Source organism: Ips typographus, linkage group LG1, assembly GCF_016097725.1.
Source record: "Ips typographus isolate SLU linkage group LG1, UJ_Ityp_2.0, whole genome shotgun sequence".
In the NCBI taxonomy this organism is placed as follows: domain Eukaryota; kingdom Metazoa; phylum Arthropoda; class Insecta; order Coleoptera; family Curculionidae; genus Ips; species Ips typographus.
Genome location: NC_138422.1, coordinates 5476989 through 5494053, shown reverse-complemented (window position 1 = coordinate 5494053; position 17065 = coordinate 5476989). Strand labels below are relative to the sequence as shown.

Here is a 17065-nt window from a genome sequence, read left to right as displayed (position 1 = left end):
GAAGAGTAATGAACAAAATTAAAGGTTGCACGCACGATATCACGCAATTATGCAGTCCTGATTGAAAAACTTTTACAAGAATTTTATAATAATCGACAGAACGTTGACGCGTGTTTGTTAACAGTTTCGACACGCATCATTACAAAATGTAACATCGATAATACATTTAATTTTAATAATTGCATAGAAAATTAAGTTGTAACACATGATTATGAAGGGAGGTGAAAATCAGAGGCAATGACACTTCAAACGGCTAGCAGTGTACAATGACCAGACAATCACGGATGAATAAGTACGGACCTCCAAACAAAGAAGGGTTTACTACATCAGTCACCCGTATTGTGGTACTTCCGTTTTTTTGGATTTAACTCTTTGATTTCCCGCGTTCATCTAGTACTTCGGGTGACGCGTTTCCGATTAAACCAACCATTCGTTTTACGGGTTAAGTTTGAGTTAAAAAAAACTGGTCAAAAATGTGTTCAAATTAGCTACGAAATGTCATGTTTGACTCACTTTTGCCAATAGTTACTCCACTGTAACCCAGGCAAAACAACTTATTCCGCTAACTATAAAACCACCAACAATTGTAGTAACAACAGTCGAATGGTCAAGTTTAAGTCAAAAAAGTCCTTTAGCAAACCTGATTTGTCCAAGCCTGCTTGGCTTAAAGAATGGACGATATCCAAGGGATGGGTTCATAACAGAAGTCACATGCTAAGTTTAAAAGAACCCAAATGCAGTAAAATGGCTGGTGATGAAGATACTTGGAGTCCTGCGGAAGATCTTAGTGACGGCTCCTCAGTGTCTAATGTGGAGGATTTAATATCGATAATAAGCAATTTGGACAACCCTCAGAATGATCTGGTTGAAGAACAGCAAACCACGAAAATAATGCCTGGAATAGCATCAAAATCTACAAAAAATGCGTTGCATCAAAACAAGGATGAAGACTTAGGTCAGGCGTTTCAGCAGATTTCTGAAAATTACAGAGAAAAATTCAGAAAAAATACTCCCAACAGAGTGAGTAAGAAGTATCGCGACCTGGAACTACCCACAATATACAAGGAAAGACTACTGGACCAGCAAAACCAAGTAAACATATTTCAAAATTTGTGGAAAGGCTTAAAACACTTGAGCATCACTAATTCAAAACCTACCAAATTCAACTGCAAATTCACAGTAAATCAATTATACGATGAAAGTGGAAGTGACAAGAAGTTACTGGACAAACGCCCGAGTTATATGAATCCTTTAGTAGCTAAAGCAGTTTCAAACTTACCTGCACCAACTCAAAAAACTCACTTACATAGACCAAGTGGTAAAAACTCGTTAGGGCAAAATATTGCAATTTTCAACACCTTAAACGCCAAATCAAACATACATGAAGACGCAATTTTGGAATGTTCGGATGAAAGTAACGTCAATTCCCTGAACTATGTCTACTACAATCCAGTGTACGCATCTTCAGACAGCAAACCGAAAGATTTGATTGAAAGTATAAAATTAAAACCTGAAGACAAGTTGGAAGTTGGAAGAAAATTTTCTCTGATAAAAAGCCAGAATCATTTATTAACGCCTTATAAAAGAGAAGAAGCACTAAAGCATAAAACCAAAACTGATAAATATGTGATCAGGCACGTGCGGGTTCGTATAATGTTGTCATTGCGAATAGGTAAAAAAGTGAAAAGTGGCGGTAGTGTAAGGAAGAAAAATGGCAGCGAAAGGCATAGTGTGAATACCAGATTTACGACGGGAATTGAGGAAATGCGTCATACCATTAGAAGGATACATGAAGAACAAAGAAGAATCGGAAACGGAACTACTTCCATTAAAATTCAGAACATGAGGTAGGAAAAGAGTGTGGGTTACTTCTAAAAATTGGTCAATTTTGCATTAGTCCTCGTATTAATGATGTACTAAGTGCAAAATTTTTTTGAAAGCCTTCTGAAATTATGATGTGTGTAAACCCAGTGTTCCGGTCACTGACTGGCGGAAATGAGCAGATCCGTACAATTACCTTGATTTTTTAAATTATTGTTGTTTTGATACAACTTAAACTATTTTAGGTCGTAGAGAAATTAGCTACTTTTTTAAAGTAGAACACCAATATCACGGTAGGTAATTAATAATTTGAAGCAGTGGTAAATACTAAATTTAAGCAACTGCTACCTAAATATTTGTGACTCAATTTGAATATAATGAATACATTTTTTTCTACGAATGATCCCAAAGAAGCTACTTTGTATTGTATTGAAAAGGCTGAGTGCTCAATCGGACGAGGGCGATATGCACAATTCGCCCGAGTTTTGCAGGCTATTTTTTCTACGACTAATTGGAATTACTTACCAAATTTCACACAAATAAACACTCAATGTTTGAAACGTTTCCGTGTTTACATTATCACTTTTGACGCAGCCAAAGTTTGACCGGTGTCCCGAATTGTCACCGGATAGCTGAGTAACTTCGTCTTTTAGGTTGAGGTGTTGAATGGATTTGATACATTGTAAATTGTAAGTTTGTATCATTCGCTTTCTCATATAATAAAGTAGATGTTTTTATTCTTCAATTGAACACTAACTGAAACTTGAACGGCTTTTTCATTGCCTCAAAACCTAAGCCAAAATGCAATGTTTTGATGTCAACTGTCAGTGAGGATAACAATCAAAAGAATTATTTTGTTTACGTTCAAGATTAGCTGTAATTGGTCTATTTCATATCGTACGCTGAAGATTATCTGTGATTGGTCTATTTCATATCGCACGCTGAATATTGTTTGTGATTGGTCTATTTCATATCGCACAGTTGCGGAAAGTCTAGAGTTCTATATTCGTTCAACCGGTGGCAATTGCCTACTTGTCCGTTCTCCAAAATGTTAAGGAATTAACTAATATCCCTGTAGGAGTAGAAAAAAAATTACCGCAAACTATGTTTAATTTAAAAAATTAAAATTGATTGGTTAATGGTTAATTAACTGATTGATTGTGCTGTGAATGGATGTCAAAAAAGTAAAGTAGGCCAATCAAAACAGTGATTCCATCCAACTTTACTTTTTGACTTCTACTCACAGCACAAGAAACCAATAATCCCACTTAAGTCACTTATACATAGTAGGTATTGGGGGTCCAACTGGACCACTTTGAAAACCTGTGGTCTAACAGCTTTCACGTGCGGGAAAACATAACTTTGCGCACTGATTAGGAAAAGTACTATTTCAGCCTTTTCTTTATTCACAACAAGTCACTATTGGGACTACTGCTATGACCATCTATTTTAGAATAATAATTCAGCATTTAAACCATAAAATTATGATTTTACGCTTAAGCTACCTGTTCTTAGTCTAGCTTTCAGGCTTCGGTAATCAGTTTTAAGAAAAAATTGTTGCACTCCGCACGTTTTCTGTATTAAGACTACGACACATTCACAATTATCAAGTTTCCTCATCATTCTCAAGGAGTTTGCCATTTGTTTTTCTAGTAATCTTTAAAAGAGAATTCCTAATGCATATAACTAATGAATAACTCCTCTCTTCTCCTCTCGTAAAGAGATACGTACGAGTATGACAAATAATATGTTTTTGGGATGAGAAAAATGACGCGAATCTGAAGATATTATTATTTATCCAATTTGTAATTTAGCAGTAATTTACTGACAATTGTCAAAATAATTTATAAATCTTAGAAACACGTCTTGTTTCAAAATCTGTAAGAAAACTATGTTAAACTGTAATTCTTGCAAATTCTAGACAAATTTTGACAGTTCTGACATTAGTCACAGATATCACGTGGTTTTTGGAGGATAATTTAGCTAGGCAGACACGTGGCCACTGTCAAAATAACTGTCATACATCCTAGAAACAAGTTTTGTATCGAATACTGCAATACAACTTTTCTAAACCCTGATTTTTGCAACTTTTGATCACAGTTTGACAGTCAGGAACAAAATTGTTTATCAAAGCCACTTGGAGTGAGACCATGACTGTTTTAAGCACATTTTTGGAATCCTCATTAAACTTCTTATTCAATAACCTGAAAAAACACTACAAAATTTGGTACAGTCAGGGAGAAAAGCGGTGTCAAAGTTTGAACTGGCAGAAATACATTTTGAAAGAATAGTCAGAGAACAAGTCGCCTGTAAAACCCACTTGTACTGAGAAAATGACTGTTTTAAGCACATTTTTGGAATCCTCATTGAATTTCCTATCCAATAACCTGAAGAAACACTACAAAGATTGGTACAGTCAAGGAGAAAACCGGTGTCAAAGTTTGAACTGACAGAAATAAATTTTGAAAGAAAAATCAGAGACCAAATCGCTTGTAAAACTCACTTGCAAATAAATGATTATTGTAAGCCCATTTTTGAAATCCTCATTAAATTTTCTATCCAATAATCTGAAAAAACACTACAAAATTTGGTACAGTCAGGGGAAAAAGCGGTATCAAAATTTGAGCTGCCAGAAACACAATATTTGTAATATACCGGTCAAACTTTCCTGGTAAAGTAAAACATTTATTTAAGAGACTCTACCAAGACATTAACGCCAAGGGCAGAACAGAACAAATAGTGTTCAAAGCTTTTACATAGAAGCCGGTGTCAGACAGGAATGCATACTCTCGCCCTTCCGTTACAACATATACAGAGAAATGAATATCAATTTGAGAAAGAAAACTAAGCAACCAGAGCTGAAGACGAACAACAATTAAAAAATAGAATAAACGAACTAGAGAATTATAGTAGAAAATATGATTTAAAAATCAACTAAAAAAAAACCAAAGTAATGATCATCGATCGATCCAATCAAATAGACAAATTTGTATACCTAGGATCATTGATAACCAAAGATGGAAGCTGTTTAGACGAAAAAAAGAAAAGATTGATGTGGCCACATCAGCAACATTCAAACTCATAAAAACAGTGAAAGTAATGCTGGCCAATTACCTGATCTTCTCAATTGCTGCCTACTCCGCTGAAACATGGACACTAAAGAAAACAGTTTAAAAAATAATTGAAGCCTTCGCATTATGGGTGTACCGACGAATCCTGAAAGTGTCATGGGTGAAATACAGAACCATTGTCTCTGTCCTACAAGAACTATAAATCCAAAAGGGTCTACTAAACCAAATCAATAGAGAATATTTCAGCTACTTTGGCCACATTGATAGAAGAACAGGGGAAAAAGCCCTAGAGGACGGTCTCCAATGAGGTGGACCGACAGATTTGTGATGACCGGACACACAATGCACGAGGCAATCATCTAGCACAAGACAGAAACGCAAAAAAACAAAAAATCCAGCTCTAAAATAGTATCAGTACAACGTAGAAAGAACCGGGTAAAATTCCAAAATCTGTTATACAAATATACAGTTTGCTCCATAAGGTCAGAAATGGAACCTTCTTTATTTCCGTATTTGCACCTACAAGCCTTTGCGGATCCATGTTTATAGGATATTTTCGTCTCGAATTTACCTAAAAAGCATGTAGTGAAATTCCCCTCCCTAAAAAACTCAAAATCATTTTTTAGTCGTTCATGTTCTACAGGAAATCTTGTAATGTGTATACTTTACAATGCATTAAAGAATCTCCTTCATACGGTGACCTTAAAATATAATATTTTTAGATCATTATCACTAATTCATTACAATAATGCACGGCATGTTGAAATCTGATGAGCGATGGCCTACATGTTAATAATGACATGTCGAGATACACTTACATTTTGTGATATTAACCTTCATTATTTTAGTTTTTGACGCTACGAAGATCACGATTTTGTATTTCAAATTTCCTGGTGATCTGCGTAAAGAATACGTTTACCCTAGTTTTATTAACGCTTTTCGGCCTTTCATGTAATTTAAATATGAATTTGTAATGCCGAGAGCTGTTAGTGCTAAATACGCAGTAGAAAGTAAAATTGTTTTTTAACGATCTGGGCGCAGATTGAACAAATGCTCATTGATTCTGACCGTCAGCTGTTGTTTATGACCGCTTTTTTTATACAAATATAGCAATGATCACTTTCTCTCTAAACGCTGAGGAATGAGTGTTTCATTGATATTTACCTGATATTGCAGAGACTTTAAAACTTTGGAAAGCCAGCCAGTAAATTACGACCTGTAAAGATTTTCCATGTGGTAAAATCATTAAATGTGCAAAATTAAGAAACTGTGGCCATACGAAACCACAATATAAAGATGAAAAAACCAATAACCGTTTCCTTTAACCGAATGAGTCGCGCTTACAGTGATTCAAATTTAATGTAAAAAGAAAAATAACCAGACTTCTTAAACGGTATTGTAATTCGTTAGTCGAAATAATGAACTGCTAATGAATTTCCTACCGGGAATTGACATGTGGTACTCGCAAAGAATTTAAGGAAATCATCATAAATATCATGCCGACTTGTTTCTTGCTTTTGGTATAAGGATTATGAGATTATCAATTAAGATAATCGATATGGCTATTATCAATCAGATTGGAGCAATAACTGTATTTTATTCAACGAGCAGGTAATGATAGCTATTACTTACGAAGATGAAGTTTAGTTTGGTCGTAAGGCCTCGAGTGAGTAATAGCTCCTACATGCGAGTAAGTAAAATACTATACTTTCTCTTCGACTAAAACAAAAATATTGCTCCTTAAAATTCACATATCTCTAGTGTTGCGTCGAACTGAACAGAGTAGCGTTTGGCAGAAGTACCATGTTTCGTTTGGAGCAAAATCTCCATTTTCTCTCTATTAACTCTCTCTATTAGTGCCAAATATATTCTTATTTTAGATTTCCTAGATATCAGTCAGAACCTAAGCTTTGAAAGGCGAAAAAATATGTATTGCTTTTATTTTGCTACTGATATCGTTGCCCGAGGCTATAACTCTTCCGAAATTGAAGGTTGTCCCTTCCTGCACTCCATCTGACATGCATATATTTGGTCTTGTCCTCGTTGATTGTGGGGCCTACCTTCCTCATCTCCTTCTCTATGTTCATAAATATTCCTTTTGCTTTTACTTCTTCCTACAGTGTCAATGTCGTCGGCATATGCCAAAATCAACTGGACCCTTATTTGCAAATATTTACAGGCTAATATTTGTTTCTTTTATAACCATGTTAAGCACGGTTTTAAGGGCCATTGTTGATAGAGAATGTTCTTTATTATTATAACTTTGTCTTTAGAGTTCCCTATGCGTACCTTTATGATCTTTGCCTATGTCTTCCAACGCTTGTCAGATACTTTCCCTAGTGATGCTATAGTAAGCCTGGCGGAAATCTACAAAGTGTTGGTGGACCTCTCTGTTAAACTCCTAGCTTTTCTCTAGGAGAAGACAGTATGGTAAATATTTGATCTGTTGTTGATCTCTTGGGTCGAAACCCGCATTGGTAGTCCCCAACCAAACATAACTCCAATACGTTTTATTACTACGCCACTGAGATTAGTAGAAAATGCAAATTTTGGATTGTTGTAAACGGGTACATTCTAAGGAGAAACGAATTTTGTTTATAGTTGTTTTTTGTCTAACTACCCTAAAATCTTTGGGTGAAAGTAAACCGTGGTTTACATTAAATAACACGAAAAGTCTATTATTACAAGCTTACATAAATCTCTAACTTATGATATTCCTTCACTTATTAAACTAATTCGCATTTCAATAAATTGTAATAAATAAACCATGATCAATTTAAACTGTTAATTACCCGTTGGCTCTAATTATATTGCACAATATCAATTAAACGATGCCTAAACCGAAATGTAAATTATCTTTACAATCTGGTGCCGTTACTCTCGAGGATAGATTAGCAGCAGAACTGCTGTGCATACAAGGAAAATTAGTAACAAAAAATTAAATGAAATTAGACGAAAATAGGCAAGACTGAACTTGAAACAAGTTTTTGCTGTTACGCGTTTCCATATGACTATTATTAGTGGTTGTCTGTGGTCAAGAAATGCAGGAACCAAGTATTGCGAACAAGTTCGTTGAACGACCTTTACTGTACCTATACTACAAAAAGGAATGCTTTAGGCTGTAAGCCGTAAGGCCAAGGTGAAACGTTTTGATTGTTTGCATTCAGCAGTCAAACAAGATGTGGTTTGTTGTGTTTTGAGCTGAAATTCACCTGCCTATAATAATGTGAAATTAATTTTTTGCTTGAATGTGTTTGTTAACTATATGAAACTTTGTAAGTATAGTCGTTTTATTTATCCATTGATAATAAAAAGCCAGATGGTTAATAGTTATTTGGCTTGAAGTAATTTTGAAATTATCGATTATTAGCCTAAAATGGTATCGAAATGGGGCGGTAGAACTTTATATTAAGATTTTAGAGGACTACTTTCTAAGCAGACACATCTCTTTGAGATTTTTTGTCGCCGTTTACATTTTTTATCAATATCATCGTTAACTCTGCCTCTGTCGAGGCAGATGCTATGCACAATGCAAGAAGAAATTTGTAATTAATCTGTAGTTGGGAACCCTATTTAACCTTTCAACTATACTGGTTATTGATGATTTAGGTACTCCATTAGAAACGCGCTCATTTTGGTTTAAATTAATAGTAAGTAGTACATAGTGTTTATGGAGCCGTGAACAGCTTCCAGGAGACAGAAAGGCTGTTTATGGGTGAAGGTAAAATGTTACCAAACTTCTGCTTCTGAAAGTTTGAAAGGCAATTTAATTTATCTTATATTTTTAGGTTCTGGGTTCTGGGGTAGTTTTACCTTGTTTGAGTTTTTTTTAAATTCCGTTCAACTTTAAAAACTTAAAAACCGGATCACTAGTAATTTTTACCACTCCTTTGAATTTTTAAGTTTAAAACTTTTGAATGACCAACTGTAATGCTTTAAGGGTTGTAACCATCCCACCAATTTTAGTTTGCTAACTCAAGTGGTTTAAAAGTCTTACATTTAGCATTGAAATTTGACACACAGCGTCAAAAAAGGCCTAACTAAACCTAAACTGGAGTTTTGAGATAAGTAATTCATTTAAATCAATATTAAGTAGTGCGAGGTTGTCAAAATATTACCTTTTTCTACAAGCGTGCGCGAATGATAACATTTCCGCACTATTTTTGTTCTCGAAATATAGACTTTCCCGCACTAGTGCGTAAAGAAATCATTTTCCCGCAACTAGTACGGAAAGAAATTATTTTCATTACTATGTTAATATATGTATCATATTCTAAATTGTTATTCCATATAATACTTGTAATTCTTTATTTATTATTAATATTAATAAGAAGTAGATTAGAAGTAATGCATTATATCAATAACCCATTTATGGTAATCAAGCTTGTAGGTTGTAATCATGTTTTATTTTTGGACTTGATATTTTTAATGTGCGGTTATATTTTAGTTACATACATATGAATATGTATAAAAGAACAATATTGTTAAATTCACTATTATTGAAAATGACTTTTTCAATTTTAATTTATCATATATTTTCAATTGTGGTTATTTCCAATTATTATTGAAAACGCTTGTAGAAAAAATGATGTTCACTTTACGTGCGTAAAGTGCTTTTCCTGCACTCGACTGATGCCCAAACGAGCGTGCGGAAAAGAATCACTCTCTGCACTTGTTAAGAAAATAATTATTTTAGGAAAACATTAAAATAACTAAGTAGGACAACTTTCATGAAAGCTTTTCTTTGTGGGTCCCTGATTATTCAAGTACAAGAGTTTTTTTTACTAGCGGTTCATTGGCAATGGCAATCAATGCTATAAACTTAAATTTACATTTTGAATGAAACATTGTTGACTTGCCATTTTGTTTCAATATATTATATTTATAATTTGTCCCCTCAAAACTTTCCTAAACAAAGATTTTCTTTCTGAGCCAAAATTTCGTAGAAAATCAACGAAACCCTACAACTCTTCTTTCTAGATCTAGAGTATTGCGAAATTCTGCCAATGAAATCAAAAATGCATAACGTTGAAACTGTCTTTCAGACACTCCTAAATCTTGTAACAGTTTTTGGAAAATGACTCAGTTCTCAAGCCGTTTAGAACCAAATACTAGCTTTGTGTTTTGATAGGAAATTTAACTCAACTTTTATTAACACTCGACTTTTTCTTTATCTGAAATTTGCCAAGTATTCGAGTGAGGCGTTGAAGTTCCGTAACTAGAATATTTGTCGTCTAGAATATCTGTAATAGCAAATAACACATCAAGTAATGCTACTGAAAGTACTACTTCTAATAGTAATAATAATTCAATAATGTAACACTTGCCTAAGTCTCAACAAGCAATAAAACAGATACACCATATGTTCTTAATAACTGTCAATTATATGAGTTGCGAAAGCAGGACTTTACATTTGGTCGTAGGTAAAGTATAGTACGTCACACGTGCTCTATGGCATTTTACGCACACATGAAATTACACGCCGCTACGCGGCTTTGTGCGTAACTTTTTCCATATCGTGAGTAAAATGCTTCTTACATCACTAGTTACGTAATATACTATTAAAAATCTGTAGATCGCATTGTCATTTTTAAAATAAACTTGTACTGTACCAAGTAATAACTAATCAAACGCTTTTATTAAAAAAAATTAATTAATAAACATCTGGCGCCATCTAGAGTGATTTCGTTGAAAGCTAACGCAATGTTTGGTATCTTGCAGATACGGCAGACTAAACGTTCTGCGCTGGCTGTTGTGGGAGGCGGAATCGACGAAAGAGGGCAGCACCATAGGCAGCTGTGGCGCCATGCCCGCTTTGGAGAAAGGTGGTTCCGTGCCGGTCGGTGAATCCCACCATGGTACCCCGAATGGTAACGCTACTTTAGCGTTGCACTACGCTGCCGCTAGAGGGTGTTTGGATTGCGTTCGATTGTTGGTCGATTCATCAGCGGAACTGAGGTAAGCTAACATTCGATGGACTGAGAAACTCTCACGCCAAAAATTTTCAAAAGTTTTCACAAAAAATGTATACCCTTATGGAAATTTCAAAATTATACATAATTGCCATGATAAGGAAAAAGAACTATTGCAAATCAATGATCTAGACAAATAAAGACTATATAGAGAAAAACTTGAAGTGACTTGTGTCAGGGTGTGCCAAAACAGATCTGATGTCAGTTATCAGTTGGTCACGTGTCTATTTTTTCAAGAAGTCTGAAGAAAAAAATGTGACTAACTGTAGTCACTATTGTAAATCACTATTCAAGCAGAAAGAGATGACAACATATTCGTAATTGTTATCTATCAGCAGTGTCACAAATGTTACAGAAATATAGATATGTATTTTATCTACAAAAAACCCACCTTGTCGGCAATTCAACAAAGCCCCAAATCTGTTTCATTAACGAAAACAAAATTCAAAAAGTTTGGTAGTTTGAATTTGAGATTAATAGAACACACTTCAAATTAACAATGACAACCGTCCTCAAAATAATGTGTCAATAACAAGTCAATCCTGTTTACACCGTTTCAATCGGATAGAGCTTTTCAATCCTCAGAAGAGTAGTCCATATTCTCGAAGAGACTTTACCTACTGTAACTACCATCAATGAAAAAATTCAAAGTCTAAGTCTTATAATTCCAAAAACCATTACGCGTAGTTTCTTAATAGGTAAATATGCGGAAAACATACATATTACCACAAATTATTACGTAGAATGAGTTTAATAACATTACCCAGCAATTTTACAAGATATCATGGTACAAGATACCATCTTAAGTAGCAAAGCACTTTCATCAATCATACTTAACTCAAGGATGATCATGTCATGTTTTAAACAAATTACTGTTATAACATAATCAAAATCAAACGGCGCATCACAAAACAATTAATTTTTGGAAAGTACTTTTACTGCCAGTTTAAAATGCAAATTAAATACAACGCTCCCCCATATATGAAACCATTCGAAATTTTAAAAATAAATTAATGGGTGTTGCTACTAAACTGGGCGACCATAAACAATAGGAAGCTGCTTAACAAGCATGTTAACATCGGCAATAAGCATAATATAGCAAACATCAGTCAGACTGACGAGATTTTTACTGCCAACTGGTTCACAAAATGTGTGAAGAAAGCGTGGTCAAAAAGAAAACCCGCTGGGTTGGTTCGTTTTCAATATAATAATTGCTTGTTTGCGTTTGTTATTAGTGCTTCTGCAAGCAGTAAAATAGAAATATGCTTTCTTAGTTTAGTTGTTTGTACTGACATTTTTTGAAACTAAATCAGGACAGTTTAATTTACAAATTTGTAATGAACCAACTTGACCAGGTTGAGGTCAGACTAAAAATTTGTACAGTCGACCAGGTAAATAATTAATGTCCGACAAGGCTATTATTTCATCAATAATGATACCTATTAAGGTCAATTATCTAATAAATAATGCCCTAAAGCGTTATTTTTCATAATACCCTCTGATAATTTTTTAAATAAATATCTACCGAATGAAAGTCGGACATTAAACATTGAAGACACCACAGGCATTATAGGAAATAATGCCCTGCTCGGTCGAAGTAGACCCCTCGTGTTCTACCCTTTCGACCTCATGCATTATTGTCCTTATAACGCCTTTGGTATCTTAATTACTATTTTTACTATTATTACGGTCTTTTTTGAAATTGTAGGTAATATCAACCTTCTTCTTCTGCTTTCTTTCTAATATGGCTTACCTACCTTCTGTATCTCGTTCTGCTGTCTAAGGTCTTCTGATTCTGTCGTGTAGTCTTTAATATCAAACTAATGCCTTTAATAGTTCGTATATTCAGGCAATAACTTTAACAAAAAAATGTATTATGTAGAGTTGTTGTTGAGTAAAGGACACTCACTAATACAAAGTATTTAATTTCTTACATTTTTTAATGTATTGTTATTATAACTATTTAGTAAGCATAATCTTCAGTCAATATAGAGTGCAAAATAGAATGATATGTTTCCTTAAAGTAAAGCGTTTTCAGAATACAGACGAGTGTTAAATGGTTATAATTCCAATAATTAATATTTCAGTTTCAAATCGGTACAATGATCACTACCATCTTTCTGGAGATATAATGGTAACATGTCATTATTTTTCATGTCAGCTCACAAATAGTAATCCAAACATGTCAGGTCACGAGATCTTGGGGGCCAGGGGACGTTTTCTCCTCCTCTTCCAATAGGAAAGACTACTCTTAATCAAATTTTATTTAATTTTAGTTTTTTCAACGACATGGTTTTTTTGACATTGACATTCAGAAAATAAGAAACTATTCAACATAACCAATTATAAACAAATTAATCTCACTTCGAGTACTTCCACTTTTGTTTCTTTCCAAAGTGTAATTAAAACCAAAAGTAAAATTAAAAATTTCACAAAGTTCTGAGAAAGCAAATTCAAATGATATTACAATCTTGCTTATGGTTTACAATATGATTTTGCATTATTTTTCTTCCAATCTTAATAACATAAAATTTAATAAATAACAAGTTTTCTCTGGATGTCTAGAATGTAACAACCAAAAATATAAGTTAGGGTGACGACTTGACGAGATTCTAATATATTCTTTCCTGAAACGATATTAAATTAAGTGTCAAATTTGCCAAATGGTGAAACCATTCATGTCACGTCATAGAATTTTTAACCCCTTATTTTCTCAGTCATTTTAAATAAAAATCACATTAGGTAAAAATTTAACATAAGCTGTTTAAAGCCACGGTAAGAATATTCTGGGGTTCTCCCTAATACACGTCCTTCATACCGTTGATTTTAAAACTGCCTTCGCTCAGAACAATGAGTGATGGGGCACCGTCGTGCTGGTACCACATGCTTTGTCAAAAGGCTAAAGAAACATTTTCTCACATAAATTGTGGGACGACCATTGTTTTTCTCTTCCAAACCCCCTTCACGTGACAAGATAAACTTCTAGAAAATCTTAAATATCTATATCTGCAAATGAAACAAACGAATGAGCAGGTTATCAATAATTTCTCACCAAACCACCACCATTTGACTGTGTTTTCATGTGGATTGTATCGAAATTTCAAAAATGGCTGTTCCTTAGTATCATTAATCCATTCATTGTAAATGTTGACTTATCCGTGAATAAAATTGTATTAATTACCTGTAGATTCTCAGTTATCCAGCGGCAAATTGCCATGCGTTTGGGAAAATCGGTGGGCAAGAGAGCTTGGTCAGGCTGGGTATCAGATGGATGAAAGTTATGATGTTTTATGTCCTCCATACTCTCCTTCAAAGTATAAAGATACTCGGTGAACAAAGGTGCTGGGATTATTACCAAGGCGTCCAAGGCAGCATAAAAGAAGTGCTGGTCGTCCACAGAAACGATGGATCGACGATATAAAAGAAATACCGGGAAGAAAATGGCAGCAGATGGCAATGAACCGATCCGAATGGAAGCAGCAAGGAGAGGCCTATGTCCATGAGGGAATGCAAAAGAGCTGCTGAAAGAAGAAGAAGAATACAAACATAACAATACAAATGAAGCTTAAGACCTAGATTACTTAACCTCGGATCAATTCCGCTGCACCAAGTTCAGTAACCATTCTTGTGTGATAATAGACGATAATTAAACCATATTTTACAATAAAACATGAAATTTTTGATATAAACCACGGTAACGAGTAGCGCTTGGGCGTTAATTCCTAACTGTACCGGCACGAAACTGGGTTACAAACCAATTAAAACATTGTACGGTGGCGTTGATAATTTCATAAACACACTTGTATGGGTATTTTAGACGTAGGTAGATGAAATATGTGGAACAGTAGCGTGCTACAAGACATGGCTCGTTGGTGCATATAAAAGTAAGACGAGATCTGGTGGTTAGAATCAACGATTTTAATTGTTGTTGTACTGGTTTGTCTAGTCAGTTCGTGATTAGAGGCTTATCTGCATAAGTAAAATAATAAAATAAATCATCGGTTAAATATTTCTCAGTAGGTAGTAATTCAGGTTATATGTTAGCATGCTTCAAATTTGTTCAGCTGCAGGTGATCTTTAACAGTCGCGTAGATTACTCTCAGTTGTAGTAACTAACCTACAAAACATGCGTAAAGTGCATTATTTTTGAGTGGGTGAGGGGATGTTTTTCTGCACTGAGTGTGGTAAAGTTACTTTTATGCATGGCAAGATTAATTTACAATAAATGTATGATAAATCATAGAATTTGGAAGTTCATATGTGTAGAGTGGAAATGCCCATTTGCACTAACCTTTTCAAGGGATACTCAAGCTAGTAAAAGTTAGTGCAAAGGGCTATAATCTTCCTTCCTTATTTTTTTCTGTTCGTTTTATTCTTTTTGCAGGTTTGATTTTTTTAATCGCTTACTTGACTAACCCTGTATAAAAAGTGAAAAAAATATTTTTTTTTTTTTTTTTTTTTGTATTTTCAACACAGCAGTTTTTGAGGTAATCTAATCAACTTTTGACCATAAGTTGATAAACCTTTAATGAGCTGCGTATTTCAGTAGCCTAAAATAGCCGAAAATTCTACAGGGTGATTCCAAAGTTGGGGCTTTCCTTTCACCTGCGAATAGGGCTTCAAAAAATAGGGTTTTTTTTTCGTTTGAAGCTTTTTTGAAATATGACCAATAACGAAGATACAGGGTGTATACTATCGACATTTTATAGCATTTTTTATCATCTTTTCAACGATATATAGAAAATCTAGATTGGAGAACAAATTACAGCGTCACAATGCTTCAAACCTGGCAACATCGCTGCAAACTCACAAAAAGTGACACAATTTTTGAATTAAAATATCTGAAAAACTGTAAAAGTTAAAAAATTCTCACAAACACCATTTTGAAGCATTTTGCATCTTTTTTCCATTTGAGTGCAAATTACAGCGTCACAAGGGTTTAATCCCGGCAACAACTCTTTCAACTCACAAGAAGTGACACAATTTTTTAATTAAAATATCTTAAAAACTGAAAAAACCAAACAGTTTCTTCAAACGCCATATTGTGGCATTTTCTATCTTCTTCCCAATGACATATAGAAAATGTAGATTGGAGTGAAAATTACAGCTTCACAAGGCTTCAAACCTAGCAACAACGCTACAAACTCACAAAAAGTGACACAATTTTTGAATTTAAATTTCTCATAAACTGAAAAAGTTAGAAAATTCGCTCAACCGTCATTTTGTAAATTTTTTTATCCTCTTTCTAATGATATATAAAAAATCTAGATTGGAGTGCAAATTACAGCTTCACAAGGCTTCAAACCTGGCAACAACGCTGCAAACTCACAAAAAGTGACACAATTTTCGAATTGAAATTTCTCAAAAACTAAAAAAATTAGAAAATTCGCTCAACCGTCATTTTGTAACATTTTTATCCTCTTTCTATTGACATATAAAAAATCTAGATTGGAGTGCAAATTACAGCTTCACATTGCTTCAAACTTAGCAACAACGCTACAAACTCACAAAAAGTGACACAATTTTTGAATTTAAATTTCTCAAAAACTGAAAAAGTTAGAAAATTCGATCAACCGTCATTTTGTAAAATTTTTCATCCTCTTTCTAATGATATATAAAAAATCTAGATTGGAGCGCAAATTACAGCTTCACAAGGCTTCAAACCTGGCAACAACGCTGCAAACTCACAAAAAGTGACACAATTTTCGAATTGAAATTTCTCAAAAACTAAAAAAGTTAGAAAATTCGCTCAACCGTCATTTTGTAACATTTTTTATCCTCTTTCTATTGACATATAAAAAATCTAGATTGGAGTGCAAATTACAGCTTCACATTGCTTCAAACTTAGCAACAACGCTGCAAACTCACAAAAAGTGACACAATTTTCGAATTGAAATTTCTCAAAAACTAAAAAAGTTAGAAAATTCGCTCAACCGTCATTTTGTAACATTTTTTATCCTCTTTCTATTGATATATAAAAAATCTAGATTGGAGTGCAAATTACAGCTTCACAGTGCTTCAAACTTAGCAACAACGCTGCAAACTCACAAAAAGTGACACAATTTTCGAATTGAAATTTCTCAAAAACCGAAAAAGTTAGAAAATTCGCTTAACCAACATTTTGTAACATTTTTCATCCTCTTTCTAATGATATATAAAAAATCTAGATTGGAGTGCAAATTACAGCTTCACAAGGCTTCA

General features: G+C 34.1%; 1 protein-coding gene and 1 long non-coding RNA gene across 5 annotated transcripts in view; one reads left to right on the top strand and one right to left on the bottom strand.

Annotated features, from left to right (window-relative positions):
• f (espin protein forked) overlaps window positions 1-17065 on the top strand; it is a 73285-nt gene that overhangs the window by 24013 nt on the left and 32207 nt on the right. For 3 of the 4 annotated variants that reach the window (XM_081985953.1, XM_081985944.1, XM_081985962.1), the window contains exon 2: window positions 10614-10850. In XM_081985953.1, the coding sequence (XP_081842079.1) occupies window positions 10614-10850 (237 nt within the window). Of the gene's footprint in view, window positions 1-8010; window positions 8168-10613; window positions 10851-17065 lie in introns of those variants that run through there. The other variant, XM_081985972.1, reaches the window with a different exon arrangement.
• Window positions 12786-14923, bottom strand: LOC145729070 (uncharacterized). The gene is made up of 2 exons (XR_014178251.1): window positions 14451-14923; window positions 12786-14385 (listed from the first exon to the last, which is right to left on the bottom strand). It is a non-coding gene; the product is annotated as an uncharacterized LOC145729070 (long non-coding RNA).